This window comes from Hyla sarda, chromosome 8 (genome assembly GCF_029499605.1).
Source record: "Hyla sarda isolate aHylSar1 chromosome 8, aHylSar1.hap1, whole genome shotgun sequence".
Taxonomy (NCBI): Eukaryota; Metazoa; Chordata; class Amphibia; order Anura; family Hylidae; genus Hyla; species Hyla sarda.
In genome coordinates, this window is record NC_079196.1 from 49,237,008 (window position 1) to 49,257,068 (window position 20,061).

At 41.0% G+C, this 20,061-nt stretch overlaps 1 protein-coding gene across 7 annotated transcripts in view; it reads right to left on the reverse strand.

Moving 5' to 3' along the window:
• STK39 (serine/threonine kinase 39) overlaps positions 1-20,061 on the reverse strand; it is a 452,628-nt gene that overhangs the window by 66,167 nt on the left and 366,400 nt on the right. For 6 of the 7 annotated variants that reach the window (XM_056533261.1, XM_056533262.1, XM_056533265.1 and 3 more), the window contains exon 16: positions 17,472-17,540. In XM_056533261.1, the coding sequence (XP_056389236.1) occupies positions 17,472-17,540 (69 nt within the window). Of the gene's footprint in view, positions 1-17,310; positions 17,385-17,471; positions 17,541-20,061 lie in introns of those variants that run through there. The other variant, XM_056533263.1, reaches the window with a different exon arrangement.

The window sequence follows — 20,061 nt, forward strand, 5'->3', positions numbered from 1 at the left end:
GCATTTAGTGGGTGAAAACCAGGAGACCACTTAGACAATGTATTAAAGGGATATTCCAGCTTTATACATCTTATCCCCTATCCAAAGGATAGGGGATAAGATGTATGATCGCATGGGTCCTGCCGCTGGGAACCCCCGCATTCTCGGTGCAGTCCTCAGCATTCTATGCCGGGCGCTGCCTCCGAGACGGGGATGTGACATCACGGCCACATCTCCTAGTGATGACACACCATGCTCCCTCCATTCAGGTCTATGCGAGGGGGCATGACGGCCGTCACGCCCCCTCCCATAGACATGAATGGAGAGGGCGTGGCGTGACGTCACTAGGGGGATAGGGGATAAGATGTATAAAATCAGAATACACCTTTAAGCTATTAAATAGGCATTGTGGGTCCAAACCCACATATTATTCTAACTAGGAGAATGCCTTATATTCCTGAAATTTATATTGCTAGTAAGACAATAAGCAGTTCTATAAGCTCTTGTTATTACTTTTCACATGGTCACCCCTGACAGTATACAGTGGAATGAAAATTGATTGTGAGAGATTTGGATCAATTTTAGGCCAGGGCATCTGAGAACTAGTTATCCTATAACCAGCAGCCCATTCACTGAACTGTCTAAATCATTTATCATTGTGTTTTCTCCAACCTATTAACAATACTCAATACAACTGAGTTTTGTTCCAGAGTATGAATCATAATACTTGATATAATAAAAGCTTGGTATTTCATACGTGATGTATCACTGTATTGTACAGAGTTTATTCTACAGTGAACACCATGTACACAGTATCTAGACCTTAGGCTGATAGTAAAAAGGGCAGAAGTTAATGAAACTTTACGAACCGTCTCTGTTATCTGTTGGAACAGAAAATAGGTAATATTAATCTTGTCTATAAAAGACCATGTTAAGGCACTATGTAGAATAAATATCTGACAGGTGTTGAGAAGAATGAGTGGAATCCCTGAAAACGCTTAGGATTTATATAAAGGGTTGTCCAGGATTATGTTTTTTTTTAGCCTTAAACTCTACCCCTGGTGTGTACATAATGATGGACATTTATCAACGGGTTTAGTCAGGTTTTCTTTACTATAATTGTCGCAAAATTGTCGCAACTGAGACTACGTGTGTTTTCGTGCAACAATTTGCATGAAGTACAAGAAAAGCAAGAAAATTCAAATTTGCTTACGTAGTAAATTTTTCAAAATGGATTTGCTTTAGTCTGGTATTTATCAACTGCGACAGTCGCAACTGCGCAAAAAAAAGTTGCAACAAGGTTTAAAAATTGACTAAATTTACTCCAGCTCAAACATGGAGCAGAAAAAGCTACTACCAAAGTAAAAAAGGAAAAATTGCTTACGTGATAGAAAATTATCAACAGGCTGAACCCAGTTGATAAATAAGTCACACATAAGCAAAAAAAAAAGTAAGGAAAAAATTACTAAAATAAAGAACACATAAGCAAACATTGATAAATGTCCTTGAATAATCCTACAAGAAAGTGCTAGTAGACTCAACAAATGGGGAATAATACATAATCTTTATTGGACATACACATATACAATATAAACTTTTTTTTTTAAACACACACAATGCAGCAAAGAAGTCCTGTAGCGGAATGGCCAGTGAGGAATGGTGCAGAGCATAAGATGGGGAGGAGGTGACTATAAACAAATAACACAATGAAAGGCTGTAAATAGGTCCTGGAAAAGTAATTCTCTTAGTAAGGCATAAGCTAGATTGCACAGTCCCCAATAAGCCAACTAGTAAACATGTGGAGAAAAAGTCACCAACAACCAGATAAAAGTACTTGACCCCCGAGGCCAATCAGCCCACCATTCCACCAGCCATTACCGGAAAGATACCACTAACGCGTTTCACGTGCTTCTTGATCACAGGGCAAGGTGTCTATTGCAGGAGCCGACTGCTATTTATATAAGTCCCAATTACCTGTCCGTGTCAGCCTCTGTAAGAAGCCTCACCCCACCCTGCCCTTTTGGGTCATGGCGACACATCCGGCTGCTGCGTCACAAAGCGGGCACCGTGACGTCCCGGGCATGCGCAGTAAAGCAGCGCTGTAGGGGTGCATTGTCAAGAAAACCAGCTTCCAAGGGTCAGGTGCTTTTATCTGGTTGTTGGTGACTTCATGTATTTTTCTCCACATGTTTACTAGTTGGCTTATTGGGGACTGTGCAATCTAGTTTATGCCTCAATAAGGGAATTACTTTTCCAGGACCTGTTTACAGCTTTCCATTGTGTTATTTGTTTACAGTCATCTCCTCCCCGCCTTATGCCCCTTTGGAGCAAAAACATTTTGCTCTGCACCATTCCTCACTGGTCATTCCCCTACAGAACTTTTTATTGCTGCATTGTGTGTTTTAAAAAAAAAGTTTTATATTGTCTATGTGTATGTCCAATAAAGATTATGTATTATTCACCATATGTTGATTCTACCAGCACTTTCTTGTAGGATTATATATATATATATATATATATATATATATATATATATATATATATACTGTATATTCTTTGGGATAGCATACTGTGTGTAGGTAGTGAACTTGCGCAGGATTAGTACCCTGGCGTGTGCATGTAGAGCGTCACATGACAAAGCCCCATGGCAGGTATAAGGCTTTTTAACCTCTCCATGACTAGGCATTTGGTTTCTGATCACTTTTTATTTGTGAATGTTTAGTTTTTAATGTTGTATAATATTTTCTTAATATATAAGTTTTAAATTTTCCACCTACAAACCCATAAGAGGGTTTGTATTTTGCACCACCAATTTTAGTTTGTAATGACTTCAATAATTTCACCACAAAATCTACGGCAAAACCAGAAAAAAAAATTGTGGGACAAGATTGAAATAAAAAACACGCCATTTTGAAAGTTTTGGGGCTTCCGATTCTATGCAGACCACTATATTACCATATAATTAAAATGATACCCAAGTTATATAGGTTTGATTTTGTTTTACTTCTGTTAAAAAAAATTATAACTTTTTAAAACGAAAATTTGTACATTTAAAAATGTTGTCTTCTGACCCCTATAACTTTTTTATATTTTTTCGTAGTTTTTATCGGTAACATTTTTGTTTTGATGGGACTTTTTGATAATTTTTAATAAATTTTTTTGGGGTACACAAAGTGACTAAAAAATACGGAAGTTTGGACTATGTTGTTTATTTTTATTATGTTTACATATTTTTATATGGATTTTAGGAAAAGGGGGGTGATTTAAACTTTTAATTTGGAAGGAGTTAATGTGTGTTTTTTTTAAAACTTTTATTCAACTTTTTTTTACACTTTATTAGTCCCCTTAGGGGACTTTTAGGTGGATCATTAGATTCCTCATACAGGTCAATTGAGTTCCATAGAACTACATTGATCTGTGTGCTCTGCGCTCGATTGATAAAGCCTGGTTCAGCCAGGCTTTATTAATCACAGAGCTGGGACAAGGAAGAAAGGAGAGTTAAGCTCTCCGGCTACCTCGACAGTGGATTACCTCTCCACGATCGTGCTGTGGAGGGGCGATCCCCTCTACTGACCACCAGGGATTGTTTAAAGGTCCCTTTAGACGCCACTGTCAGTGTAATAAGTACAGAGTCAATGTGACGGGTTACGAACACAATTTCTACGTATTTTGAGTTTGAAATAGTATCTAATGTAAAGACTTCACTAGTTGGGCCAGTGTTTTTTTTCCTGACATTGACCCAGAAAGAAATGTTGGGAGATTTTAGCACTGGAGCCTGCAGAATTACAGCTCAGATCTATAATTCTTCCTGTAACCCAGGATTTGTACAAGAAATTGAATTACAGTCATGGCCATAAATGTTGGCACCCCTGAAATTTTTCAAGAAAATTAAGCATTTCTCACAGAGAAGGATTGCAGTAACACATGTTTTGCTATACACGTGTTTATTCCCTTTGTGTGTGTATTGGAACTAAACCAAAAAAGGGAGGAAAAAAAGCAAATTGGATATAATGTCACCAAACTCCAAAAATGGGCTGGACAAAATTATTGGCACCCTTAACTTAATATTTGGTTGCAAACTTTTTGGAAAAAATAACCATCAATAAGCTTCTTACACCTCTTAGCCGGAATGTTGGACCACTCATCCTTTGCAAACTGCTCCAGGTCTCTCTTTTTTGGAAGGCGCCATTTCCCAACAGCAATTTTAAGATCTCTCCACAGGTGTTCAATGGGATTTAGATCTGGACTCATTGCTGCCACTTCAGAACTCTCCAGCGCTTTATTGCCATCCATTTCTGGTTGCTTTTTGACGTATGTTTGGGGTCATTGTCCTGCTGGAAGACCCAAGATCTTGCATGCAAACCCAGCTTTCTGACACTGGGCTTTACAGTGCGACCCTCAGATTTCATGATGCCTAGCACACAATCAAGGCACCCAGTGCCAGAGGCAGCAAAGCAACCCCAAAACATAATTGAACCTTCACCATATTTCACTGTAGGTACTGTGTTCCTTTTTTTGTAGGCCTCATTCCGTTTTCGGCAAACAGTAGAATGATGTGCTTTACCAAAAAGCTCTCTCTCATCTGTCTACAAGACATTTTCCCAGAAATATTTTTGCTTATTCAAGCTCATTTTGGCAAAATGTCATTTTATTTTCCACAATTTTGAAAGGGTGCCAATAATTTTATCCAGCCCATTTTTGGAGTTTGGTGACATTATGTCCAATTTGCATTTTTTCCTCCCTTTTTTCGGTTAAGTTCCAATAGACACAAAGGGAATAAACATGTGTATAGCAAAACATGTGTAACTGTAATCCTTTTCTGTGAGAAATACTTCATTTTCTAGAAAAATTTCAGAGGGTGCCAACATTTACAGTGATCAAATTTGAACTAAAATTACCGTTCAGATCTGTATTCCAACTTTTCTCCACTGACCTTGCTGCAATTAAATTCGTCATAATTAATTTAAATTGATTAAAATGTAGACTATGTAATAATAAAAATCCAATTAGTAAATGGATATCTGTAAATATAAAATAAATATTTCACCTCTAAGGGTTCGGAAGTTTAGGCGTTGCATGTTTCATAATATCGTCTCTATTGCCAGTAGTAAAAACAGACATAAAGCGCAGCCTTGATGCTGACCACAAATGGCCTTGAAAGTAATTGGTTTCTATCTATTCTGAAATTACCACACAGACAGAAACCAATAACTGCAAGAGATAAAGTATCATAAACAACATGCCATTTATGAATCACATAAAAAACTAGTTTACCGAGTGTAAAATATTTTTTACTGGTATCATCCTCTCCTATCAGATATGGCGAATGTCTTACTGTAATTTAGGTTTTACTTCTGGCGTGTAGCAGATGACCATGAATAATGGGAACAACAATAAGATACATTTGCTGGAAAAAAAAAAAGTGAAGTGAGCGATAGAGACTGTAGGGCAGCATGGTGGCTCAGTGTTTAGCATTGTTGCCTTCCAGCCCTGGGGTCCTGGGTTCTAACATCTGCAAATAGTTTGCATGTTCTCTCCGTGTTTGTGTGGGGGTACTCCGATTTCCTCCCGCACTTCAAGACATACGGACCCAATGGGGACAGGGACCAATTTGAGTGTACAGTGCTGCGGAGTATGTGTGTGCTATGTAAATAAAGAATTATTATTATTACTGTACTGTTCTCCTAATAGAGACAGGGCACTATAGTTGTTATCAGAGTCCTGTGAGATTGGTAGCCGGATACTGAATGATAGAAGCGGCTTCTGAAATAAGGTTGTCAGGCAAAATGTTCCAAAGGGGAGATTTATCAAAACATGTGCAGAGGAAGAGTGGTGCAGTTGCCCATAGCAACCAATCAGATTGCTTCTTTCATTTTTAAAGAGGCCTGTGAAAGATTAAAGAAGCAATCTGATTGGTTGCTATGGGCGACTGCACCACACTTACTATGCGTAGGTTTTGATAAATCTCCTCCTAAGTAACCACTCACCTGACAGCAGAGAAGGAATTAAAAAAATGTGCAGCTACACCAGTTATGGACTTACATTCACTTATTGGCCACTTTATTAGGTACATGCTAGCACTGGGTTGGACCCCTTTTTGCCGTCATTCTTTGTGGCATACATTCTACAAAGTGCAGGAAACTTTCCTCAGAGATTTTGCTCCATATGGACACAATGACATCACACAGTTCCTCCATATGGACATGATGACATCACACAGTTCCTCCATATGGACATGATGACGTCACACAGTTCCTCCATATGGACATGATGACATCACACAGTTCCTCCATATGGACATGATGACGTCACACAGTTCCTCCATATAGACATGATGACATCACACAGTTCCTTCATATGGACATGATGACATCACACAGTTCCCCCATATGGACATGATGACATCACACAGTTCCCCCATATAGACATGATGACATCACACAGTTCTTTCATATGGACATGATGACATCACACAGTTCCTTCATATGGACATGATGACATCACACAGTTCCTTCATATGGACATGATGACATCACACAGTTCCTCCATATAGACATGATGACATCACACAGTTCTTCCATATGGACATGATGACATCACACAGTTCCTCCATATGGACATGGTGACATCACACAGTTCCTCCATATAGACATGATGACATCACACAGTTCCTCCATATGACCATGGTGACATCACACAGTTCCTCCATATGGACATGATGACATCACACTGTTCCTCCATATGGACATGATGACATCACACAGTTCCTCCATATGGACATGATGACATCACACAGTTCCTCCATATGGACATGATGACATCACACAGTTCCTCCATATGGACATGATGACGTCACACAGTTCCTCCATATAGACATGATGACATCACACAGTTCCTTCATATGGACATGATGACATCACACAGTTCCCCCATATGGACATGATGACATCACACAGTTCCCCCATATAGACATGATGACATCACACAGTTCTTTCATATGGACATGATGACATCACACAGTTCCTTCATATGGACATGATGACATCACACAGTTCCTTCATATGGACATGATGACATCACACAGTTCCTCCATATAGACATGATGACATCACACAGTTCTTCCATATGGACATGATGACATCACACAGTTCCTCCATATGGACATGGTGACATCACACAGTTCCTCCATATAGACATGATGACATCACACAGTTCCTCCATATGACCATGGTGACATCACACAGTTCCTCCATATGGACATGATGACATCACACTGTTCCTCCATATGGACATGATGACATCACACAGTTCCTCCATATGGACATGATGACATCACACAGTTCCTCCATATGGACATGATGACAACACACAGTTCCTCCATATGGACATGATGACAACACACAGTTCCTCCATATGGACATGATGACATCACACAGTTCCTCTATATGGACATGATGATATCACACATTTCCTCCATATGGACATGATGACATCACACAGTTCCTCCATATGGACATGATGACATCACACAGTTCCTCCATATGGACATGATGACATCACACAGTTCCTCCATTTGGACATGATGACATCACACAGTTCCTCCATATAGACATGATGACATCACACAGTTCCTCCATTTGGACATGATGACATAACACAATTCCTCCATATGGACATGATGACAAAACACAGTTCCTCCATATGAACATGATGACATAACACAGTTCCTCCATATGGACATGATGATATCACACAGTTCCTCCATATGGACATGATGACATCACACAGTTCCTCCATATGGATATGATGACATCACACAGTTCCTCCATTTGGACATGATGACATAACAGTTCCTCCATATGGACAAGATGACATCAAACAGTTCCTCCATATGGACATGATGACATCACACAGTTCCTCCATATATAAATGATGACATCATACAGTTCTTCCATATGGACATGATGACATCACACAGTTCCTCCATTTGGACATGATGACATCACACATTTCCTCCATATGGACATGATGACATCACACAGTTCCTCCATATGGACATTATGACATCACACAGTTCCTCCATACGGACATGATGACATCACTCACTTACTGCAGTTTTGTCGGCTGCACATACATGATGAGAATCTCCCATCACATCTCAGCGGTGATCATTTGGATGAGATCTGGTGACTGTGGAGGCCATTGGAGTCCAGTGACCTCGTTGTCCTGTATAAGACGATGTCATGTGACATGAGGCATTATCCTGCTGGAAGTATCATCAGTAGATGGGTCCACTATGGTCATAAAGGGATGGACATGGTTAGCAACAAAGCATTTTCGTCCACACAATTTCTGCTCACTGAACATTTTGGACCATTCTCTGTATACCCTAGAGATGGTTGTGCATGAAAATCCAAGACCAGCCGATCTTGCAACAACAACTATTCTATGTGCAAAGTCACTTAAATTCCTCTCTTCCCCATTCTGATGCTCTGCTGAAACTACAGTAGGTTGTCTTGACCACATCTACGGGCCTAAATGCATTGAGTCGCTGCCATGTGATTGGCTGATTAGCTAATTTTGTGTTAACAAGCAATTAAACAGGTGTTACCATTAAAGAGGGCAGTAGGTGTATGTTTATTTTGCAGGGAAACTGCAGTATTAACTGGCACATGACACCATTCACATAAATGGATGATTTTCTTACTGGAAATTAGAGGCAAATTCTAGTACAGATCCGTAGTTTATGAAGTCCATAAATCTGAATGGGGCATATAGACGATTGAGAGTACCCCCTGAATAAGCTGTTTGTGAAAAAGAGTGAAAGTGATGGAACACTGATTTTTACTTCAAGTGACTAAAATACTATGAAAACTTTCAGTAATGACTTGAAAAGACTTAAACAGAGTCATACACTATTAGTTGCCATAGTTTAATGGCTAAAATTGCAGCAAGCATTAACTTTTTAAATGGTTTGTAATGTGTTAAATATTAAGCTATCATTTGAAACATCTGTAAAACTGTGGTCAGTGTCCTTCCCTTAAAGGGGTACTCCACTGCTCAGCGTTTCCGAACGCTGGAGCCGGCGCTGGGAGCTCGTGACTTCACATCCCTGCCCCGTCGTGACATCACGCCCCCCCCCCCCCCTCAATGCAAGTCTATGGGAAGGGGCGTGACTGCTTTTCTCACAGTTTTAGTGGCAAGAATCTCTTTAACTTTGTAGACGTCAGAAGAGCCGGAAACAGGTGTGGGGACAAGATTCTTTTGAAAAAAAAATGGTTTATAACAAGAGGCTTGAGGAGAGAGACATGGAAGGAATTGGGAATATATAACGTAGTAGGTAGACGGAGTTTGTAAGAGACAGAATACATTTTTTGTAGAATCTGGAAGGGACCAAGATAGCGAGGACCAAGCTTGTAACAGAGTATTTTGAAGAGTATGTACTTGGATGAAAGCCACACCATGTCAAGGTTGACCCAATCGTCTTGGCGAGCTGAAACAAAATGCTGAAGATAGGTCTCAAGAATTTGATCAACCCTCTCCATCTGACTGTTGGACTGAGGGTGGTAGGCCGAGGAGAAGTCCAGATTGATGTCCAGACGGTTACAAAGGGCTCGCCAGAACTTAGAGACAAATTGCACACCACGATCCAAAACGATATGCTGAGGAAGACCATGTAAACGAAAGACATGTAACAAGAAGTACTTCACCAGCTGTGGAGCAGAAGGAAGACCTGGTAGGAATGAGGAATAAAATGAGCCATCTTGGAAAACCGATCTACAACGACCCAGATGACAGTGTTATTATGAGATGGTGGCAAATCGGTGGTGAAATCCATGGCGATATGGGACCAGGGTTTATCCGAAATGGGTAAAGGCTGTAAGAGTCCTGCAGGTCTCTGTCGAGGAGTTTTGTCAAGGGCACAAGTTTCACAGGAACGAACAAAATCAGAAACATCACGTTCAAGATTGGGCCACCATTAGTGCCGGGAGATTAGAAGTAGAGTCTTTCATATACCAGAATGACCTGCTGTCAAGGAAGAATGACCCCATTTCAGTACCTTGTGTCTCAATCTGGCGGGTTTTTCCTGGAGGGACATTATTGGCCCACTCTAAATAGGTGGCCTTGACATGGCAAGTGGGCTTATACTTCTGATCAAAATGTATACTGACAACCTGTTAGTTTTTGAATTTTTGCTGAGAAGCAAGTGGATCAAAATACAAGTTGTGGATGTGCGACCATGTCTGTTTTCTCTACTTGAATTCACATTTTCCTGGAGGAACTTGCTGAATTTCAGCAGGAGCGGCAGGAATCAAACGGTCAGGAGGAATAATATGCCTAGGCATGGAGTCCAAACCGATGATGTCCTAGGACCTGGAGAGAGCATCTGCTCTGATATTCTTATCTGACAGAAGTGGATGAAGAAGTTGAACCTAGAAAAGAAGAGTAAGAACGGCACCCGCTCCAATAGATGAGGCATCAACCTCCAAAGCAAAGGGCCTCTCCGGATCTGGTCTTGTAAACACAGGAGCAGAGGTAAAAGCAGACTTTAAACGGGAGAAGGCCTCTTTAGCCTCTTGAGGCAAAGAATAAGGATTAGAAGTCTTCTCAGTGAGAACCATGATTGGAGCAACCAAGGACGAAAAACTTGGGATAAATTGACAATAATAGTTAGCGAATCCCAGAAAGTATTGAATAGAACGTAGGCCCGAAGGACGAGGCCAATCCAATACTGCAGACAATTTACTTGGATCCATCGAGAGACAATGTAGCCAAGAAAAGGAAGACTAGACTTCTCGAAAAGGCATTTCTCCAGTTTGGCGTAGAGATGATTCTTCCGTAGTAGCTAAAGAAGGAAGTGTGGGAGGTGGAGGAATTTATCAATGAGCCACAGGTGGTCCTTCACTAATGGGTGCACTGGTTCTTTTAATCCTAAAGCTCCAGCGCGTGCCCTAGGGGACGGGGACATGCGCGCCGGAGCAGAGAGGCAGATGCCGGGGCAGGAGAAGCACCAGGTGAGTGACGGGCTGGGATTCGCATGCGAGCGTGTCCCACGATGTGAATCCCAGCCCCGCCGGCAGCAGCAGGTAAGGGGACCAGGCGCTCACGGCCAATGTGTGTATCCGGAGGGCATAATGTACTGTAAGTGAGGGCCGGCTCAGTGCTTGCTTCAGACACGCTCCTTCCTGAGCAGCGGATGTCAGAATGAGTGAGCAGCAGAACAGAGGAATATGCGAGCCCATGAAAAGACACATAAAAAGACATGTAAACTTAGACTTTAAATGTAGATTTAGTTAATAACATCTTTACACCATTAAGAATGACTGCAAAAAAGTGAACCTACATTTGTCACTTTACTCCTCCAAACTTAAATTAGCGCCAGTCCTTTAAGCCCATGAGGAATTTGTCATTTAATAACCGCTCGGTAGAAAGCGTCTGACAACTACAGTAAGCTGCCCATGTTTTGGGATCTGGAGCAGGTCCAAGCCCAGTTTCACAGTACAGAGGCAGCTATCAGCTCCTTGCTGAGGTTTAAACAGCTGTCAGACAGTAGGTTTGCTGGCCCTGCATTTCTTTACCCTTGGCTGGACTTAAAGAGTTGTTTTATGTATCAGGGACGAGCTTGAAAGGATCCAAGTCACAGAGTAGAGAAGTAAAAGTGACATACTGTGAGATCGTATTTGCATGTCATTATACAGAAAAGCCTGGCTGCTGTAGCACTGCCATATACTGCAGGATTATGTGGTAAAAAACTATTTCAGCATCTATCCAACACAAGGGGAATTTTGCAAACTTTAAATTATTCATTGAAAACCACCATGTCTTCAGTCCATACGGGGGAGAAAACAAACAGACGTAAAACTGCCTACAACCATCATAGAATTCTGCAGCTTTTCCATATTTCTCCAATGTGCATAAATTCATCCGAAATCCTAAGAAGCTCAACAACCTTCATTGTGGCCTCCGATTGTTTCAGCTGAGTCAGGGAAAAAAACAGGATACTTAGGTCTGAATTTACATATTTACGAACATCTTTCCACCATTAAATGCCTCTCAGCCTTCCGTGACCTTCTTTCCCCATTATCCGCATATATATCCAATGACAGAAAACTACTTAATACGATTCTACAATTTTATGATATGCAAATGACTGAACTTGCGGATTTCCAGCTTGGTAATAGCTTGTCTAGATGTCTTTCAGGAGTGGAAGGTTGTATATCTGTCCGGGCTGATGGATTCCTCCTCTTTAGGATAATTGACAGAAGAGTATATACTAGAGATAAGGTGGTATCCTTTACCATCTTCAGTCAGGAGTAAATGCCTAATGTTTCTTTAAAGGGATACTCCACCCCTAGACATCTTATCCCCTATCCAGAACGCTGGGTTTGGGCGGCAATGGTCGTGACATTATGCTACACATCTCCTCATGACATTACACACGCTCATGACGTCACACCCCCTCTGTTGGCTGTCCAGGCATGCTGGGAGTTGTAGTTTTGCAACAGCTGGAGGTCCACAGTTTGGAGACTTAGGTGTTAGGACATAGCTGATCGCTCAGCACATACACCATACAATAACATACTGTTCCTATTCCTCAAATACAGGTCATTTAATTAAACGTGACAGATGAAAAGAAAAAAAAGGTCTTAAAGGGGTACTCCATTACTAGACATCCTATCCCCTATCCAAAGGATAGGAGATAAAATGTCTGATCATGAGGGTCCAACTGCTGGGAATTTTATCCATATGCTTTGTCTGTTATTGTAGCTCCGATGCATTTATACTAAGACACACACAGTAGACGAGTAAAAGAAAAAAAAATAAGCAAATCCTTTTTTGATTCTACCCCTAAGTCCTTTCTTTGGATCCTTGCAATCACATTGTTATCACTTCTATTCTCCACCTTCCTCTCTCACTTAACATTACTTCAATTGCCATCAATGATTCCACTCACATGCTTTATTATAATGATCATAATGTTTGCATAAATCTGGCTCCTCAGTCATATATTTTTTATTAGGTCTTAGAACCAAACGGTTCCCCTTCTTATGATTGCCCAGCCTCATAGCAAGGACACAGAAGACCTCTATATGTTTGTATTCCTACAGGAACCTATAGGTAACTAATAATAATAGTAAAAAAAAAGAAAAAATAAATATATATATATATATATATATATATATATATATATATATATTTATGTATTGGGGATCGACCGATTATCGTTATCGGCAATTGCGTTGCCGATAATCCGATAATGCAACGCCCCCCCCCCCCCCGTGCCCCGTACCTCCCCCCCACCGCACCGCCCCACTCCAGTCTATGGCCCCGAAAAAGCCGCTGCAGTTCATTGATTTTAAAGCGACCGCTTTAAATCAATGATCTGCAGCCGCTTCTTTGGAGCCGGGCGGGGGGGGGGAGGGGGGGGTAGATGGGTGGAGAAATAGCCGATAACTTATACCAGAATATCGGTATAAGTTATCTGCTATCGGCCTGAAAGGCTACAGATTATCGGTGTCGGCCCTGAAAAAAAATCGATATCAGTCGATCCCTAATATATATATATATATATATATATATATATATATATATATATATATATACATATATATATATATATACAGGGTGGGCCATTTTTATGGATACACCTTAATAAAATGGGAATGGTTGGTGATATTAACTTCTTGTTTGTGGCACATTAGTATATGAGAGGGGGGAAACTTTTCAGGACGGGTGGTGATCATGGCGGCCATTTTGAAGTCGGCCATTTTGACTCCAACTTTTGTTTTAGGTTCATGAAGAGGGTCATGTGACACATCAAACTTATTGGGAATTTCACTAGAAAAACAATGATGCTTGGTTTTAACGTAACTTTATTCTTTCATGAGTTATTTACAAGTTTCTGACCACTTATAAAATGTGTTCAATGTGCTGCCCATTGTGTTGGATTGTCAATGCAACCCTCTTCTCCCACTCTTCACACACTGATAGCAACACCGCAGGAGAAATGCTAGCACAGGCTTCCAGTATCCGTAGTTTCAGGTGCTGCACATCTCGTATCTTCACAGCATAGACAATTGCCTTCAGATGACCCCAAAGATAAAAGTCTATCGGGAGACCTTGGGGGCCATTCATCTGGCCCACAATGACCAATCCACTTTCCAGGAAACTGTTCATCTGGGAATGCTCGGACATGACACCCATAATGTGGTGGCGCACCATCTTGCTGGAAAAACTCAGGGAACGTGCCAGCTTCAGTGCATAAAGAGGGAAACACAACATCATGTAGCAATTTTGCATATCCAGTGGCCTTGAGGTTTCCATTGATGAAGAATGGCCCCACTATCTTTGTACCCCATATACCACACCATACCATCAACAGTCTTGGAGGGATCTATCCAATGTGGGTTAGTGTCAGACCAATAGCGGTGGTTTTGTTTGTTAACTTCACCATTCACATAAAAGTTTGCCTCATCACTGAACAAAATCATCTGCGTAAACTGAGGGTCCTGTTCCAATTATTGTTTTGCCCATTCTGCAGCACCTGAAACTACGGATACTGGAAGCCTGTGCTAGCATTTCTCCTGCGGTGTTGCTATCAGTATGTGAAGAGAGGGAGAAGAGGGTTGCATTGACAATCCAACACAATCGGCAGCACATTGAACACATTTTATAAGTGGTCAGAAACTTGTAAATAACTCAGGAAATAATCAAGTTACGTTAAAACCAAGCACATCATCGTTTTTCTTGTGAAATTCCCAATAAGTTTTATGTGTCACATGACCCTCTTCCTATTGAAAAAACAAAAGTTGGAATCAAAATAGCCGACTCCATGGTCACCACCCATCTTGAAAAGTTTCCCCCCTCACATATACTAATGTGCCACAAACAGGAAGTTAATATCACCAACCATTCCCATTTTATTAAGGTGGATCCATATAAATGGCCCACCCTGTATATCATATTTCAATATTATAAGTTACATAAAGGTATGTCCTACTTTGCCTTTCCATGTGGCTCAATACATGCCAACATGTGTGTCATAGGATCACTATCTTTAAGATAAAACATGATTTGGCAATACAGGAGGTGTATAAGCTATATGTGTCTGGGTGGCCACCCAATGGTTGTGAAAAAGATTTTTCAGGATAAGCTACTTTGTGTACTTGAGGAGTAGCTGTATTTCTGGCCATTATACAGTATTATTTGTATATGGAAACTTTGTCACTAGATTTCTGCTCTGCAGGCTCCACCTCAAATTTTCAATGGCTCCTAAACTACAGGGTGAAGACTAGCCTTTATGATGTCTACCATACACTAAACACACAGAGAAGATCCCGCTTTCATATGTCTTCATAGCACACACTTAGAAGCAGAAGCAGCATGGAGGGTATTATAGAGCATTAAGCCCTGGGCAAACATCCCCCTCCCAACTTCCTCTTCACTCATTCCCTCTCTATAAATTTGTATAGGCAGTATATACCATAATCTCTCTGTCAGCTGCTAGCTTGTCTGGAATGTAGCTGCAAATGCATGTAGTGGTTATGTCTATTAGTAAACACCATTATTTTATGCTATCCTTGTTGGATCATATTTTAAACTCCATCAACTTATAGATATGTAATTAAGACATATGCATGCATTCAGTAAGCTTCAAACAATAAACTGATCAACTGAAAATGTTCTGAGGAGATTCACATTTTTTTAATCTAGGATGCAGTTTGCTATTTTGTTTAATAGCTTATTCACTTGTAGGCTGCACAATCCATTCATTCATTTTATGATGTAGCTGGATAAAAATGAAATTACTGTAGCCCCTTACTTTCCACTGATGTCAACTGCAGCATTAGATACGTGGTTGATAGATAACATGACTATAGTACCCAAACAGTGAATTCCAAGCTGTCTGTGTTTCTGCAGAGATAACTTACTAACAAATAAAGTCCTGGGATTACAGCAGCCTTGGCAAACGATTAAGCAATATGGAGGTATAAACTGAAAGGAAGGAGTGCAGGAGCGAAGTGAACTCTCAGGCTTAAAGATATAAGAACCTTTAAATTGGGGCAATTATCAGACAAACAGACCAACTATTGCCTTGGTTAAAAGCCCCCACAATCAAATAAAACAAATAATAAATCACATAATTATGAAGCCATACAAATCATTGCTGAGCTTGCTTCATAGACAGTGGGAAACAGCAGCTGGGACTCCCCAATAATGACGGACATCAGCAATCACACCGATCGCGGCATCTAAAAGTGTAAATGATAGATGCAAGGGGTTTGGGGGCACTCATCGGACCCCCCCCCCCCCCAGCACGATCACAGGGGTCTGGCGAGTTGAGATGGTGACTGGAAGCCTCCTGCATACCTCCATGCCACAGACTGTCGCTCTTTTTGTACAGTTTGCCCCAGCACAAATTCAAATGTTAGCTATGGGGCCCAGCCTTTTTACTTATGTTTCTGTTATGAACACTCATTATTATATACTGTAGTTGATACTTGACTATGTACCGTATAATGTTTATTTGTAACTTCATTACAAATAAACAATTATTTATTTTTTAAAAAAAAATGAAGGGTTTGCAGAACAGATGCGTAAACGTTAAAGGGAAAGGCACGGCACTGCATGTAATGATGGAGAAGCCCCCTGAAGTTTTTATTCTTTACGGGAGATACACTTTCTTGATCAAAATTTCATTAGCAAATTGCTCCACCACGACTGTGCATTTTCTTTACCATAATTCTTTCTCCACCATAATTTTTTATTATGTGACTGCTTATGAGATGAAGGTGTGAATTATGGGTCTGTTTACATCAACTTTCACTTTAAAAAAAAAAAAAAGTACAGCAAGACATAACAGTTTAGTCTTACAGGAGGTCAAACTGAAGCCTGCCAAAGATCCTTTGAAGAGCTTAATTAATAATAAGGTTATAGCTCTGTATAGCGGCTTCATTCTGGAGGAGGTATGCCATAGAGAGGACATTAAAGCCAAGCTGCTCGAATAATTAACTGAACGGCTCTGCTACCTCAGGTGAGAGACGGCGCGAGTACAAACAACTGCACATTCCTACCATAATAGCACAACATACTTAAAAGTTCCCATCACTTCTTCCTTGTATCTCTGCAGTGCCATCTAAATTAAATTACAAAAACATCATAAAGATTAGCGGGACGATTAACCTGTCCACTGCTTAGGAGACCCATAAATCCACTTCCATTTTTTTTTTTTTTTTAAAGGTTACAGACTTCTAAAAAAAGTAAAACAGCCCGGCAGTCAAGAGCTGAGTAACAATAATTAGAATATAATTGCAAATATATTTTTCATTCTTCGAAGCCATACTTTTATTTTGCGCCTTACGCCTGCAGAAATCTATGGAAGCATTAGCTGGTGGCCGGATCCTCTGAGATATGAGGGAGGTTAAATGTAATTATTTCCTTGAAATGCTAAAGTAATCATGTAATAGTTCCAAGAAAGGAATGTCATTTACCTATAACTACATCATGACCGTCCACAAGGCCTGCCGAGAAGAGCTCCTGCGAAACACCATCTGCCGTATCTGCAGAGAGAGAGAGATAGATAATACTTTCAGGGCAATACGTGATAATGCTGCCATTTGGTTCAGAATACAGTGGCATTTGTGTTGAACCTTAAAGCTAGTATGATAAAAGGTTCTTTAGAGGGATGAAAGGATTACAATAGGTGCAGCAGAGCAGAATTTGTGAGAAGTAGCACAGCTAAATATGTCACTTTGTCCAAGTGAGTTATTCTTTGGAATTACTTTTTACGATGGAGCTCGATATGGTGTTCTTACAACTTCCTCTCTGCTGCACCAGTAGTAGCACTAGTAAATTATAATAACGACAAAAATAATACTTATTATTGATGATGTTAAAGGAGTAGTCCGGTGTGCACTTTTTTCCTTTTATCCCGTCCGGGCTGCAAAATAAAAGAAAACACACTTTCTCTTACCTGCCAATGAGCCCCCGTAGCTCCGGTACACTCCGGTACAGGTGTTCGGCACCCGGGCTGTATTCTTCTTACTTCCTGTTAGCCCGACACGTCACATGGAGCTTCAACCTATCACCGGCCGAGGCGGGACATCACTGCGGCCGGTAATAGGCTGAAGCTCCGTGTGACGTGACGTGCCGGGCTAATAGGAAGTAAGAATACAGCCCGGGGACCGAACACCTGTACCGGAGTGTACCGGAGCTCCAGGGGCTCGTTGGCAGGTAAGAGAAAGTGTGTTTTCTTTTATTTTGCAGCCCGGACGGGATAAAAGGAAAAAAGTGCGCACCGGAGTACTGCTTTTAATTAGAACTTAAAGTATTCATCAAAGAAAGAATCCAAGTGCACTCACCGTGTAGTTGCTTCTTTAGTAATTCTTTTATTTCATGTCACATACAAAGTGCAGGGAGACGACGTGCATGGGGATGTCAGCATGGGCTACGGACCCGTCTTGCGCTACAAGCACTTCATAAGGCCGCTTCGAGCGGCCTTATGAATCGCTTGTAGCGCGAGACGGATCCGTAGCCCATGCTGACATCCCCTGCACGTCGTCTCCCTGCACTTTGTCTGTATGTGACATGAAATAAAAGAATTACTAAAGAAGCAACTACGCGGTGAGTGCACTTGGATTCTTTCTTTGATGAATATATGCATTTATGTGAAGCTGTTTTGCCAAGATTTGCACCGCCACTGCTGATGTATATCTATAGCTGCATAGTGTCAAGTTGAGTGAATATCCTAAGGTGTGTGAAGTAGCAGTGCCAGACTAGCTGCCTCTTTTTCTATATTTAATAAGAACTGAAAGGTTTGGAGAGTCAGACTGGCGATCACATGACTAAGTTACTGTAATGAAACTAGAGATACAGCTCTGCTAGAATAAAACATATAGCGTCGTAAAACTGGTTGTGTAAAACTGGAGTGTTGATATGGGCAAAATAAATAAATAAAAATAAAAAACACATGGAGTGCTTCTTTAAGACCTCCCTGTTTTACTCTTCTATCAGGCTTTTCCAAGAACATAAAACATTTATAGGTCTTTAAGTTTTTTTAAATTATTTCTTTTACTGGAAAATGACAACCGGGCAGAAATCTTGCAGACTGTGAACAATTCACAAAGGAACTCAGCAGCAGACAAGTGTGAAAGATTTTAGATATCTCATCTACATGTACCCGTGGTGTGGGGAAGGGCACAGAAAAGCAAAACAGCCCCTGCTTTATGGAACATGTACTGACCTGTGTGTTGATTTACCGTAATGAAGCTATAATAAAGATTGGATTGTTTTAACCTGAGTCGGTGAGTGCTGAACCTGTACTTTCCTTATAGTGAAAAAATTAAAATATGCTTTTCAAATGTGTCCCTATCCATTAAAGAAGTCCAGTGCTTAGAAATTTGGATAGGGGATAAATGTCTGATCTCGGGGGATTCGACCGCTGGGACCCCCCACGATCTCCTTACGGGCCTCGACTCGGCCCCGGCTGAAATGCTGTATGTGACGTTTCGTACACAGCAGGTCAGCTGAACACTGTGTCTCCGCCTCTCCCACAGAGATGAATGGAGGGGCATGTTTGTACCAGCTGACCTCCTGGGTACGAAACACGCTGTAGCAGTGCTATGCAGGGGCCCCATACGGGAGATCGTGGGCGGGTCCAAGTGGTCAGACCCCCTGAGATCAGATATTTATCCCCTATACTGTGGACCCCTCCCTGAGTGGGATGCCCATACCTCTCGGCACTTTGTAAATATGTATCTGGTCCTCTTTTTACTTGTATTGTAACTAAGGGGTTGATGCCCAAAGTTGTTTGTTTCTAAAATGTAGAATGCTCATGTGATATGCACTATGGCCATAATTTATACATAGAGTATTACCATTTGTTGTGATATCGTTATTGCTGGATGGTTACAGACATCCCCCCCTGATTCATATATAATTGAGAGGGGACGTTGGAAAGACCAGGTGATCTAGAGTTAAAGAGACAGGCTCTCAGCACTTGCAGCTTAATGAGACGACCAAGTGCAATGATCAAACACCCCACCCAACACTTAGGGGATTCATGTGAAATGTAGTCATGTG